Source organism: Martes martes (assembly GCF_963455335.1).
Source record: "Martes martes genome assembly, chromosome: 15".
In the NCBI taxonomy this organism is placed as follows: domain Eukaryota; kingdom Metazoa; phylum Chordata; class Mammalia; order Carnivora; family Mustelidae; genus Martes; species Martes martes.
In genome coordinates, this window is record NC_137903.1 from 1,051,410 (window position 1) to 1,064,229 (window position 12,820).

General features: G+C 60.6%; 3 protein-coding genes across 6 annotated transcripts; all 3 read left to right on the plus strand.

Annotated features, from left to right (window-relative positions):
• The first annotated feature begins 6 nt into the window (after positions 1–6).
• On the plus strand, positions 7–2,896 carry CKS1B (CDC28 protein kinase regulatory subunit 1B). 2 transcript variants are annotated; one of them, XM_080824898.1, is made up of 3 exons: positions 7–198; positions 1,664–1,791; positions 2,380–2,896. In XM_080824898.1, exons 1-3 carry the CDS (start codon positions 140–142, stop codon positions 2,430–2,432), a joined length of 240 nt encoding a protein of 79 aa, XP_080681024.1. In that variant the 5' UTR covers positions 7–139; the 3' UTR covers positions 2,433–2,896. The 2 variants fall into 2 exon arrangements, with proteins under 2 accessions (XP_080681024.1, XP_080681025.1); XM_080824899.1 differs by lacking the exon at positions 7–198 and adding an exon at positions 357–407.
• Positions 2,897–5,388: 2,492 nt separating this feature from the next.
• FLAD1 (flavin adenine dinucleotide synthetase 1) lies at positions 5,389–10,892 on the plus strand. 3 transcript variants are annotated; one of them, XM_080824881.1, is made up of 8 exons: positions 5,389–5,474; positions 5,924–6,117; positions 7,498–8,242; positions 8,755–8,902; positions 9,358–9,456; positions 9,540–9,729; positions 10,501–10,574; positions 10,667–10,892. In XM_080824881.1, the coding sequence occupies exons 2-8, from the start codon at positions 6,037–6,039 to the stop codon at positions 10,800–10,802; spliced, it is 1,473 nt and encodes a 490-aa protein (XP_080681007.1). In that variant the 5' UTR covers positions 5,389–5,474; positions 5,924–6,036; the 3' UTR covers positions 10,803–10,892. The 3 variants fall into 3 exon arrangements, with proteins under 3 accessions (XP_080681007.1, XP_080681008.1, XP_080681009.1); XM_080824882.1 differs by having other exon boundaries at positions 5,438–5,470; XM_080824883.1 differs by having other exon boundaries at positions 5,474–5,540.
• Positions 10,893–11,389: 497 nt separating this feature from the next.
• Positions 11,390–11,581, plus strand: LENEP (lens epithelial protein; the record flags this gene model as incomplete). Its single annotated transcript, XM_080824900.1, has 1 exon — positions 11,390–11,581. Exon 1 carries the CDS (start codon positions 11,396–11,398, stop codon positions 11,579–11,581), a length of 186 nt encoding a protein of 61 aa, XP_080681026.1. The 5' UTR covers positions 11,390–11,395.
• Between the last annotated feature and the right edge of the window lie 1,239 nt (positions 11,582–12,820).

Below are 12,820 nucleotides of genomic sequence, written 5' to 3' on the forward strand. Positions count from 1 at the left end.
CCCGCCTTAAACCAAAGGGACCAATAGGAAGCGCGGGCGGCGTGTTTGAAAGCGAGGCCAAAGTGGGTGGGAGCGCGTGCTGCTGGGAGTTGTTTGGAGGTTGGCGGCGCGGGCCTGACGGTCCTCAGACGGAGCGATCATGTCGCACAAACAGATTTACTACTCGGACAAATACGACGACGAGGAGTTCGAGTACCGGTTAGTGCCGGCGCGGGGCCCATAACGAGGTCGCGAACTTTGACAAGGGAGGGCAAGAGGAGTTAGTCACCGGGGCTGAGGCGACAGGACCGGCGCTGAGGCGACAGGACCGGCGCATGCGCGAGAGATTCCGGGACGCGGGCGGGGAGCGCAGGGCACATGCGCGAGGGCCGGGCGGCGCGGCGGCGTGCGGACCCGGGGAGCTCCGAGTGGGCCCTGAGCTGGGGATTGGGCGGAGGGGGCGTGGCTCTTGTGGGAGGCGGACCCCCCTCCGCCCTCACAGGGCTCTGGAGCGTTCTCGAGCGGCCCCGGGCACGTCGAACTTGGCCTTGCGGAGCCTGCCGGGGAGGGGGTGCGGCGGCGGCGCTGGAGGGCTCCGGGGGGGGGGGGGCGTGGGCGTGCGGCTGGCCGGGGAGGGGGCTGCGAGGTCCCCCGCGGCGTCGGAGCCCGCAGAGTCGGAGCAGAGCCTGCCGGGCTCCGGGGCGGCGGGGCGGCGGGGCGGCCGCGCGGGGGCCGGTGGCGCTCGCCGCGGGCTGGCGTCTGACCGCCGGGAGGTCGCGAAGAGCGAGGGGCCGGCCCGAGTGCGTGGCGCTTCCCGCCGCTGCCCGGCTGGTGTCTGTGGAAACGTGCCGGGCTCGGGTTTGTTTTCCAGCCGAGTGCGGGGCTCGGGGCGCGCTGACCCTGCGGGGCTAGCTAGGCGGTGGGGCCTGGCGGTGCTGTCGCGGTTTAGGACCGGGGGAGGCCTTGGGGATGGGTTTGTGCGGCCGATCCGACCGCGTGTGGAAGGCAGCCCGTGCCAGGAGCTGTCGGAGTGGAAGCTGTGGTCACGTATTGGGACTAGAGCGGGGCCTTTGCAGAGCATCTCCGCCGCTGTTTTTGGCCACACATCTGGTGTGTTTCCACCGAGCCTGAGGGACTCTGGGTCAGCCCAGTTCGTGTCGGAGTAATTTTTCGCCACGAAAGGGGTCTTAGCCCTGGTTAGGAGAACTTGGGAAGACGTCTCAGGGCAGCTCTCGTCAAAGCAGGGAAACGAGATCAGGGGTGACCGTGGAGGGGAGGACATGGCCATTTCACGTTTAGTGGTGGCTCTTCACACGGCTCTCCCCGAGGCTTTTCTTCCGAAAAACCAGTCCTTTTCAAAACTACTTTTAATGACTGACTGTGTGTGTCCTGGGGCTGCCGTGATGTGTTCTAGAGTAAACCGCAGCCTGAGCCCCAGGAAGGCAGGAAAAGAGTGCCCCTTCCCTTGAGTTACTCACGAATGTGTGGTTAAAACCGGCTCTGGTGAGGATTTACATAACTGGGCTTTGTAGCTGCCTCCACCCCACAATAAGTTGCATAAACTCCCTACTGTCAGAAGCCGGTTTTTCCTTCCTGCCCTCTCTGCTTTGTGTGCAAGCTCTCGTCTAGCAGACTGCACCCAGTACTGACGTGAGTCACCCCCCTTCCCATGCTTCTGTTGCAGGCATGTCATGTTGCCCAAGGACATCGCCAAGCTCGTCCCCAAGACCCATCTGATGTCTGAATCGGAATGGAGGAACCTTGGAGTGCAGCAGAGTCAGGGATGGGTCCATTACATGATCCACGAACCAGGTTGGTGCAGCGTCTGAGAGCAACCACGAAGGGCTCCTTCCCCAGGGGAAAGAGGGAATGATGAGATCATATAACCCAGACAAATGGGGGAGGATGGTAAGGGTGCTTTATTGGTTCCTCACCAGCCATCTAGAAAAAGTGGAGTGACCAAAAATAAGAGGAGAGTATCTGGGAGGTTCAGAGACAACCTGTCCCTGAAAAACCTCCTTTCATCTCTAGTTCAGTCCGAGTGTACCCTTTTTTTCCTAAGGCCACGCAGATCCCAGTAGAGGTTATGGTCCCTGCATCATTCTCCATCAGAAAGTGAATTCTTGGATGTGTTCCAAGTAAGCCAAGGAAGGTATATTTCTTGATAAGACACCAGACCCCAAGCGGCTGGGCAGAGCTAAAAAAGGCCCACAGGGCTGTACCAACAGCAGAGGTGCTGATGCTAACAGTTCTGGGCTCGGGCTGACAGCCCGGCGCGAGGGGCTGTGTCTGAGGCCGACGCTTACATCTGCGTTTAGTCGGAAAGGTCTGAGCGGGTGACACCTGGGAAGTGCAGAGATCGGTGCGAGCACGTCCCTTTGATTCCCCTCCCTCTTTCAGAACCTCACATCTTGTTGTTCCGACGGCCGCTGCCCAAGAAGCCGAAGAAATGAAGCCGGCTGCCGCTTCGGCCTCAAGCTTCACACAGCTGCCCTCGCTTGCTGACATCTTCCCGACAGCATCGTTATGTCGCCTTCTTTTTCTCACTTTGATATTTAAAGGATGGTCAGGACACTGTTTGAATGTGCTGCTGACTGCTTTGCTGGAGCAGAGCCGACAGCACCACGGCCCAGCCAGGGGGGCAAGCGGTCTTCGGGCTGCGGCCTCCGCTGCGCGTCACCCCAGAAACCACGCTGAGCTGTGTACCCGGCAGAACACATGTGCTGGACAGAGGCAGCATCCGAGGGTGAGGCCGTGGCTGCCACAGGGACTGTGTAAACTTGCTGTTTGGTTTTGTTTCCTGCCAGGTGTTGTATGATGGTGGTTTGTTTCAATGTATTGGAAACTTTTCATTTTATTCAAGAAATCTGTTCCATGTTAAAAAGTCTTGATTAAAGAGGAAGTTTTTATAATCTAATTTTTTAATTGTAAAGGTTTTCTGTTCTCTCAGGGTGAGCATTGCACTCAGTACCGTGTTTCTGATTATATTCCCTTCGGTTAGATAATGCAGTTCAGCTCTTTGCTGATAATGAGGTTTATTTCAACATTCAGGTAACTGGTTTTTAATCTACTTTAAGCAGACTTTCTGTCAAACTTCTGAAATATATGTAGCTCTGTTAGCCTTAGGTAGAGGTTATAGAGAGACGTCATCTCATCAAAACAAATCAACTTTCCTACGGTCAGGGATGCTGCCTTTATCGCAGTCCTGATACTTGATGGGCACAAGAGGGTAAAGGGAGGAGGCTATAAGCCAGAGGGTGCACCTGCGCTCCACTTCCTGCCCAGCCTAAGGCTCAGGCCTACCTGTGGCCTATTACCTGGGGCAGAGGGGGAGGGGGCAGCCCCGGCTGTTCATAGTGACTAGTACTGATGCCTAAGTCATTTCTTAGAGAGTGCCTTATTTGGTCTGGGGTGTGGCCTGGATGTGGGGATTTCCAAGCATTTTTATGCAGGTAGTTGGAGTATTAACCTTTGAGAAAACAGATATAAGCTGTAGTTCTAGAAAACATGTGTCCCGGGGGTACTAGACTGGCTCAGTCCGTGGAATGGGCAGAGTGGATCTCAGGGTTGCAGAGTTGCTGCCCCGTGTTGGGTGGAGAGACTAACAGTAGTACTAATCAAGGAAGTGAATCTTCTCCCTTCTCCCTGTCTTAGTTCAGTTGTATTCCCGGAACCAGCAGCATAGGCCACACTGAGACCTTGTTAGAGATGCAAACTACTGGGCTCCACCTTGACCTTCTGAATCAGGAACTCTGAGGGTTGGGCCCAGCAATGTTTGCACCAGCTTTCCGGTGATCACTCAGGCTTGAGAACCCACTACTAAAGAATTGGACCAGAGCTTTTTTGTGGGAGGGGTGGTCAAATGTTAGCGGCACTACTAGTAAAGATAATGGGTCCTGTGACATATCATTAGCCAAGTGGGACTTCTGTTTTGCCTTTAAAAAAATTTTTTTCGGGGACACTCTGATGGCTCAGTCATTAAGCATCTGCCTTTGGCTCAGGTCATGATCTCAGAGTCCTGGGATTGAGTCCTGTGTCAGGCTCCCTACCCAGCAGGGAGCCTGCTTCTCCCTCTCACACTCCCTCTGTGCTCTCTCTCTCAAATAAATAAAATCTTCAAAATGAGGAAAAAATTAAGGGGGCACCTGGGTGGCTCAGTTGGGCATCTGCCTTCAGCTCAGGTCGTCATACCAGAGTGCTGGGATGGAGTCCCACATCAGGGTCACCACACACACAGGGCTTATTGCTTGAGAAAGAATGGTCTAGAAGCCAGGCTCTTCCTCTCACTTTAGTGTTTTGTGGTTGCTGTGTGGCACTCCTAACTTTTCTTAGCCTGTGGCCCATCTGTAAAATGGGGATTGTCTGTCTTGGGCCTTAGAGTAAAACGAGGGTGGGTGTGGTTCAACTGTTCTCCACGTGATGAGTGAACTCAAGAGGGTTTACTGCAGAGAGCAGTCTAGGAACCGGGAGCATCCGCACGACCGGAGAGCTTGCTAAATGCAGATCCCAGGCTCCCACCCAAACCTCTGGCATGGGGGAGACTAAACCAGCCTATCAAGAAGGTCCCCCCCCCAAAAAAAAAAAAAAAAAAAGAAGGTCCCCAGTGGGAGCACCTGGCCTGCTCAGTCAGTAGAGCGCACGACTCTGGGTAGTGAGCTCAAAATGCACCTTGGGCAGAAATACTCCTTAAAATAAAACAATTTTTAAAAAGGTCCCAGATGAAACATTAAAATTTAAGAAACACTTTTAGACCAAAGGCAACTGAAATGAAGATAAACTGGGATGACATGAGAATCCGAGGTGGACACACAGCACGGCCTAGTCGGCTGCCCTCAGTGGTACCTGCGAAACCAGTAATAGGGCAATGATGACGTTAAACTGAGCACTCTGGGGCGGGGGGGGTCTTGTCAACAAGTGAAGCACAAGCTTATGGCATTACCGTTTATAACGCAGGTAAGTGAAAGCTCCCCTCCAAGATTCTCCTACCCCAGGCAGTGCTGACACCTGGTGTCCCCGCAGCTGGCCTGCGCTACTTCATACAACCCCTCCGGCGGCAGCCCCTGCGCCTGGAGTTAGGCTAGTGCCGGACAGCACGTGCACACGAGAACTTGAAAACGGGACAGAAGTGAGAGTCACGCCTCCCTTCACCTGCCTCCGCGGAGAGCGCACCCCAAGGCCTTGGAGCACCGCCCACCACCGCCCCTTCCGCGGCCCGGGCCCGCCCCCGCGGCCCCGGCCCCGCCCCCGCAGTTCCGGGGGGCGTGGCCACGCGCTTGTCGCCAATGACAACCCGGCGCTCCTCCCGCCCCCGCCCCCCCGCTAAGGCGGGCGAGCGACAGCCAGCTGCACCAATGGGCCCTTGGAACTCGTGTGAGCGACAGCCGAGGTGGCCAACTGCTGTGAGCAGGTGCGGGTGTGAGGCGGGACTGCGTGCGGCGGCCGCCCGGGACGTGCGGGAGCAGAGGGCGCGAGCCGGGCAAGGGCCCGAGAGGCAGGTGGGGACGTGGAAGAGCGGGGCGGGCTGCGGCGAGGCGGGGGGACGGGACTGCAGGCCGGAGAGGGTGCGGGCGCGTGTGCGAGAGGCGCCTGAGCCCCGGGGCGAAGCGGGGAGGGGGCGTCTTAAGGGGTCGAGGCACTTGAAGGCACGGTGCCCCCCGAGAGGAGGTATTTGCAGGTGCAGGCGCCGAGCTCGGCGCGCAGACCTGTTCAAAGGGGTGGGTGCCGGGAGAGCAGGACGTTTTGAGACTAGAGCCAAGCCCGGAAGACATGTGAAGAGACCGGGGCTGGGGTTTGAGAACCCGTTTCTTAGAGGCTGGGATAAAGGACGCTCTTACCCAGCGCCTGGCGAGGTCTTCCTCCGAGGAAGAACGTGCACTCCCGCTCTCCCCCGGTGTCCTCTCTGGCTCCTCCAGGTTCCCTTGACCCCAGACCCCCCTGTTTTCAGGCCATGGCCCCCAGTGCCCTGTAGACCTGGCGCGACTCCCGTGCTTTCGACCCCTTTTGGGGGCCCTGGGTGGCTTCTGGAGGGCCTTGCAGAGGGGCAGAGAAGGCAGGACCATGGCATCTAGGGCCTTTGACCCTCCCCCAGGGCGCAGCGTGACGGCGGGCATCATCATTGTTGGAGATGAGATCCTCAAGGTGTGTCTGGGACAGGAGAGGGGGGAGGGGGTGGCATCCTCCCATCCCTAAGCGCCTGCAGCCCTTCTGTTGAGGGGAGGCAGTCCGCTGGGGAGTCCCCTTGCTGCAGTAGGGTCCTGGCCTGAGTCCAGCCTATTACAGGGAAAGCGACTCTTTGTTCTTTCAGTTACTCTGTTGAAAACTTGTAGCAAAGTCACTACGGTTTGTCAAGGGGCTTATAGAGGTAGAAGGGACCTTACAGCCATGACAAGGAGTCCATCAGGTCAAGGAGGAATGGGTGCATGTGCTATCGCGGAAGTTCTAGCCAACCTGTTGGGAAAATGACCCAAGGCATTCAGCAGAGTGAGTAAGCAAAATAGAAGGAAAGTCCTAGATGGGAGAAATCCCTTCTGAACAATCCGGAAGTCTTTCGAGAGGTCATGGTAGGCATCAGGTTGGAATAGCAGCACTGACCCTGTTTTCTGAGGGGTTTACTAGGGCCCGGCAGCTGGATATATCACAGAGGCGGTCTTACTCATCCTTAGAACATTCCCACGAGGTTTGATACTTTTACCATAAATCTCAGTTAATAGATTACGAGACTGAGAAGCTTGCCGGAGGTAGCAGAGCTCACAGTGGTAGAGCTGGGATTCCAGCCCGATTCTCTCTTCCTCCGGGGTAACCCTTACCCACTAAGCCCCCTGCAGAGAAGTAGGAGACGGGGCTGGGAAAGAATATGGGCTCCACACCGGCGACGCAGCGCGTCAGCAATTCCGCAAAGGAATTTGAACTTTGTTCTGTGTATGGTTGGAAACAACACGTGGGTTTGGAGCCCGAGAGTGGTGCAATCCCAGCAGCATAGTAGGAAGGTTAGTCAGGAGGCCCGGGCAGTGCTATGACTGGAGGCTGGGAGCCTGGCCAGGGGGCTGTCGCCACTGTCCAGATGAAAGGTGCCAAGGGCCTGTGTGGTGGCAGTAGGGACACAGAAGAGAGCAGATGCAGATAGGGAGACATGGCACTAGAGGGGACAGCGGAAGGGCCCGACTGGCTGTGGACAGTGTCTGGGGGTGCCACTGACCAAAGGAACAACAGCCAGGAATGTGGTGGGGATGCCTAGTGCGTCCATGGCGGACCGGGGACTGAACCATCAGGGCTGGTGAGGAATTGACCACGGACTCCATAAGCATAGCGGAGAAAGAGGCCCAGGGCAGGTCATGCTGTCCCTGACCCTTCAGATGGATTTCCTCACTTCGGTGCCCAGTCCAGGCTTTTTGGCGGCCCAAGGCAGCGTCCCCCAAGAGCACAGTGCCCCAGCATCAGGCAGACACGGCTTGTCGCTCATGCCCCTTCGCCCATCATCCCCGTGGCATTGACTCTCATGGTCCCCGTCTCACCTCCCAGGGACACACTCAGGACACCAATACCTACTTTCTGTGCCGGACACTGCGCTCCCTGGGGGTCCAGGTGTGCCGAGTCTCTGTTGTCCCCGACGAGGTCGCCGTCATCGCGGCTGAGGTCACTTCTTTCTCCAGCCGCTTCACCCACGTCCTCACGGCAGGGGGCATCGGCCCCACTCACGACGACGTGACCTTCGAGGCAGTAGCGCAGGCCTTTGGGGACGAGCTCAGGCCGCACCCTGAGCTGGAAGCAGCCGTCAGAGCCCTGGGAGGGAAGGGCTGGGCCAAGCTGTCTCTCGTGCCTTCCTCCGCCCGCCTGCATTACGGCACCGATCCCCGCACCGGCCGGCCCTTCAAGCTGCCGCTGGTCTCCGTCCGGAACGTCTACCTCTTCCCGGGCATTCCAGAGCTGCTGCGAAGGGTGCTGGAGGGGCTGAAGGGGCTGTTCCAGAACACTGCTGTGCAGTTTCACCTGCGGGAGCTCTATGTGGCCGCCGACGAGGCCTCGATCGCCCCCATCCTGGCCGAGGCCCAGGCCCACTTTGGGCGCAGGCTGGGCCTGGGCTCCTACCCTGACTGGGGCAGCAACTACTATCAGGTGAAGCTCACGCTGGACTCGGAGGAGGAAGGGCCCCTGGAGGAGTGCCTGGCCTACCTGACCGCTCGCCTGCCCCCGGGATCACTGGTCCCCTACGTGCCCGACGCCGTCCCTCAAGCCAGCGAGGCCGTGTACAGACTCGCCGAATCAGGTAGGGGCCTCCGCGGGGAGGGGTGGCGCACCGTGTGCTGGGCTGACTCCCTGGGCCTCGGGAACGCGGGGGCTGTCGGAGGCTTCCGGGAGCAGGCGGACCGCGGCCCCGCGCATGGAGACGGCGTGGGTGCTGTCCAGGGCACGGGGCTGGGCAGCTCGCCGGCGCAGTCGTACACCGGGCCCTTCTGGGCCAGTAGCGCGACAAGAAGGGTCCCCGGGTACGACCTGTCACTGACGAGGGGCCTCCGTCCGCGGCAGGGCGGTCAGCCCAGGAGGTGGGCGAGAGCAGACAACGTGGGAATTCAGGGAACAGAAGGAAACCGGGTCCCGTAGAGGGCAGACACCGAGGTGGGGCTGCGGGGCTGGCGGGCCCACTCTGCGGGGCATGGGAGTCCAGACGGTACCCGACCCACCCCGGGAAGCCGCGGAGACTTGAAGCAAGGGCGGCGTGCCCCCAGCCCCGCCCTCCGACGGCCACGCGCTGACGGCTTCTCGTCCGTCTGCTCGCAGCGTCTTCTCTGGGGGAAAAGGTGGCAGGTGCCCTGCAGACCATCGAGACGGCCCTGGCTCGGTACGACCTCAGCCGCCTCTGCGTGGGCTTCAACGGGGGCAAGGACTGCACGGCGCTCCTGCACCTCTTCCATGCCGCCGCGCGGAGGTGAGCCGACCCCGGGCCGCGAGGCCTCGGGGCCCTTCTGCCCTGCCGTCCAGCTCCCTGCGGAAGGCCCGAGGAAGCCAGAAGGGAAGGGGTGGCCGGCGGGTGGGGTATGGGAGGGAGGTGGCCCTGGTGGCCTCCAGTTCTGTTCCCCACCGCTTACTGAGCATCTGACGTGGTGTGCCCGGGGCATGGACGTGAAGGTCATCATCCCCGGGACACGGGGAGGTCGCAGTCTTGTTGGGGAGGTGGCAGTTACTTACCAGACGCAGGGCTGCGTGCTCCGGATCTGAGAAGGCAGAGGTCAGAAGGGGCTTCCCAGAGGAAGTGGTTCTGGTGGATAGGAAGGACCAGAAGAGCCGAGAACGGGAGGTTGTCCCTCCAGGGAGAACAGTGCAAGTTCGCTGAGAGTCTTTCCCGGCCTGCCCGGCAAGCCTGTGCTTTCTTCCCCTGCCCAGGAAACGGCCTGACACTCAGGAACCCCTCCAGATCCTGTATATCCGCAGCATCTCCCCTTTCCCCGAGCTCGAGCAGTTCCTACAGGACACCATCAAGAGGTACTAGGTGCCCAGAGGCTGGGGCTCCCGTGGTGGGGGCTCAGCAGTGCCCACTTCTGACCGCAGCCCCCTTCCTTCCCCAGGTACAACCTACGGGTCTTGGAGGCTGAGGGAGACATGAAGCAGGCCCTGAGCGAGCTGCGGACGCGGCACCCCCAGCTGGAGGCTGTCCTGATGGGCACCCGCCGTACGGACCCCTACTCCTGCAGCCTCTGCCCTTTCAGCCCCACGGACCCCGGCTGGCCTGCCTTCATGCGCATCAACCCACTGCTGGTAACGGGGTAGAGGCCGTGGGGCCTCCGGTCTCCCCGTCCCTATTCCCTGTGTGCCCCGGCTTCCCCGTGGGGGAGCGGATGGAGCCGGGGGCTCAGATACAGAAACACCCGCCCGAGGGAGTGTCGTCGGGTCCTCTGGCCTGAGCGCCGTCCACTGCACCCTGAGAGCAGGCGCGCGCTCTCTCCCGCTAGGTCTGTGCTGCCCAGTGTGGGGGCCGCTGGCCACCCACTTACGCTCAAGCTGCAGCTTCCTAAAATTAAATAACTACTGAAAATGGGGCGGGTAGGAGGAGCGGGCCCCCTGAGTGGGGGCTGGCGAACACGGGGAGAGGGCCAAAAGGTGGGGGGGGGGGGCGGAATAAAGAAAAAAAAAAAGAACTACTAAAAGCAACAAAATGGGGGCTTTAAAAGGATGAACTCAGTGGCCTGCAGAAAGTCCAAGTTCAGTCCCTGACTTGCGCCAAGGTCATTTCAGGTGCCCCGTGTCAGACGGCACAGCTGGGGCCCATTTCCACCCCCACACAGGCCGGCCTGCTCCCCGCCGGCTCACACAGACAGGCTCCGGGAGAGGCCAGGGCCGGGGCCGGGGGCAGGGTGAAGGCTTCTCTTCCACAGCCAGTGGCCTACCTGTGTAGGTCGGCGAGCCGCACCAGAGAATCGGCTAGGGGCCCACCCTCGGGGCCCAAGAAGCAGCACCCTGGGTGGGCTCCTTCCGGGCGGCAAGGGGTAAGTGAGGGAGGGGACCCGTGACTCCGCTCTGACCTCCCAGGACTGGACCTACAGAGACATCTGGGACTTTCTCCGTCAGCTCTTCGTCCCCTATTGTATCCTGTATGACCACGGGTAAGGGGTTCCGGAGACAGTGGGTGTGGGGAAGACGTGGGGGGCTGGGGGAGGGCGAGCCACCCCCCACACTTGCCTCCCTGCTCCCCCAGCTACACCTCACTGGGGGGCCGGGAGAACACGGTGCGGAACCCGGCCCTGAAGTACCTGAGCCCTGGGGGACAGCCGGCCTACCGCCCCGCCTACCTGCTGGAGAACGAGGACGAGGAGCGCAACTCCCGCACCTGACCTTGCACCTGACCTCGCGCGCCTGGCCGGCCGCAGCAGGGGACAGAGGTGCCCTGGAGTGTCAGCTGTCAATAAACTGTGTCTCTCCTGTCCCGTGCCAGCTGTGTCTTCCTGCTCCAGGGGATGGGAGATGCCGGAGGAGACCCGGCAGCTCCCTGCAAGGGGGTGGCACGCGTGTGTGCGTGTGTGCGTGTGTGTGCGCTTGCACGTGCAGACTGAAAAGGAGCTCACGGCACAATTCCCAAGGCCCGCCTTAGCAGGAGTCCCCCAGACGGCAGGAGCCCGGAGTTGTGCTGGGCACTGGGGGAAGAGGTAGCGCAGGCTTGGCCCCACGGTCTGGAGATGTGGGCTGGAAGCCGAGCAGGCCTGGCTGCGGAGGACGGCGGCTGGGGTGGCCGGGCTCTCCCTCCCCCTCCTAACCCCAGCCTCCACCCCTGTCCACAGAGGCCGACTCAGCCGTTCTTGGGCCCAGAAGCTTCCCCGTGCTAGACCCTGGGGGCCTTTGTCCGTAGTCATGAGGCCTGAGGGGGTGGGGACACTGCTGATAAAAGGCCCCAGAGGCGGCTCCCGCACGCCCCAAAGCTGCAGCCCGCATGCAGCCCCGGATGCAGCCACTAGCCCAGGCCCTGCCCTTCTCCTTCCGGAGGGTCCTGCGAGACACCGGGCTCCGGGTGCCCGTCATGAAGGTGGGCACGGGATGGGAGGGCCTGCAGCAGACTCTGAAGGAGGTTGCCTACATTCTCCTGTGTTGCTGGTGCATCAAGGAGCTGCTGGACTGACGATGGCCAGGGAGGGTGCCAACCCCGGCTCCGCGCAGGTGGGCAGGGTGGGGCAGGGCAAACAGGAAGCACGGCCGCGGCTTCAGGGCCAGAGCCCGCCTCTCAGCCTCCTGTTCTCTGCTCTAGCGCCCAGCCCAGCCCCCATCGAGACCCCTGGGGCGGACCATGCTCCACCAAGGAGGGGCCCCAGACGCCGCGGGAAGTGTGGAACTTGCTTCTGGTGTGTGCCATCTGTTGGTCCGGTCTCCGGGCCTCCATTCCCAGCCCCCACCTCGGGTGGACCTCCAGGGCCCAGAAGCTCGGCCTGCTGGCCGGGACCCCAGGAAGACCACAGCAGGAGCTGGCATTTCTCCGAGCCTGGCACAGTGAGCCCCCCAGCCCAGATGGTTGATTTCTCCATACTCTCTTAGTGCCAGGAAGGGGCTGCCCCCGATCTCTCTGCTTGAGAGTCACTGAACTACGTATGTGTGTGCATGTACATAGATGCGTGCGTGTGTATACATAAAATAAACAGGTCTTGGGGCCTAAAGTTCTAACTGTCTGAAAGGGAATCAGAAAAGCTCAGCCCTGGAGGGGTCTTGCAGCTAGAGTACAGACCAGGGAAGAAAAGTTTCCTGGACAGGACTGAGATTTAGAAAACAGCTGTTCTGACTCCCTGATGCCTGGGCAGGGAAGACGGGGGCTGGAGCGGTTGGGTTCCTCCCAACCGGTGGATGGGGAGGGGTCCAGCCTGGGTGGGGTCTCCTTCTGGGAGGCCCTGTGCCTTACTCGGGAAGCCCAAAGAGAAGAGCTGGTCTGCTCAGCTCCCTGCCTCTGAAGATCTGGGGCAGAGCGCGGGGCCGGTGCAGAGGACGTTGCTCCTCCAGCTCACACAGGCGGCTACCGTGAACCGCGCCTGTGTGGCCACGCAGGCTCCTGGGGCTTACTGCAGCGCGGGCGCAAACGGCCAGGAGGAACAGAACTAACTCCACTTCCCCCCGGCAGCCAGCGACGCGTGCTTTCCCCCAAGTCCCATAACTCCGCCGCGGACAGCACCTTGCTCGCGCTTGGTGGCAGACCGGCTCTCAGCCCCCCACGACCTCGGAGCCAGCACGCCCCGGCCCCGCCCTCCCCTCCTGGGACCCAGGCCTAGAGACGGTTTACGGGACCTTCTGCTCACCCCCAGTGACCAGCTTTTCCGCCGACTTGCGAGATCAGTCCTTGTTCTCTGGGCCTGTAGTGCCTCTTGTTGTGAGGGTA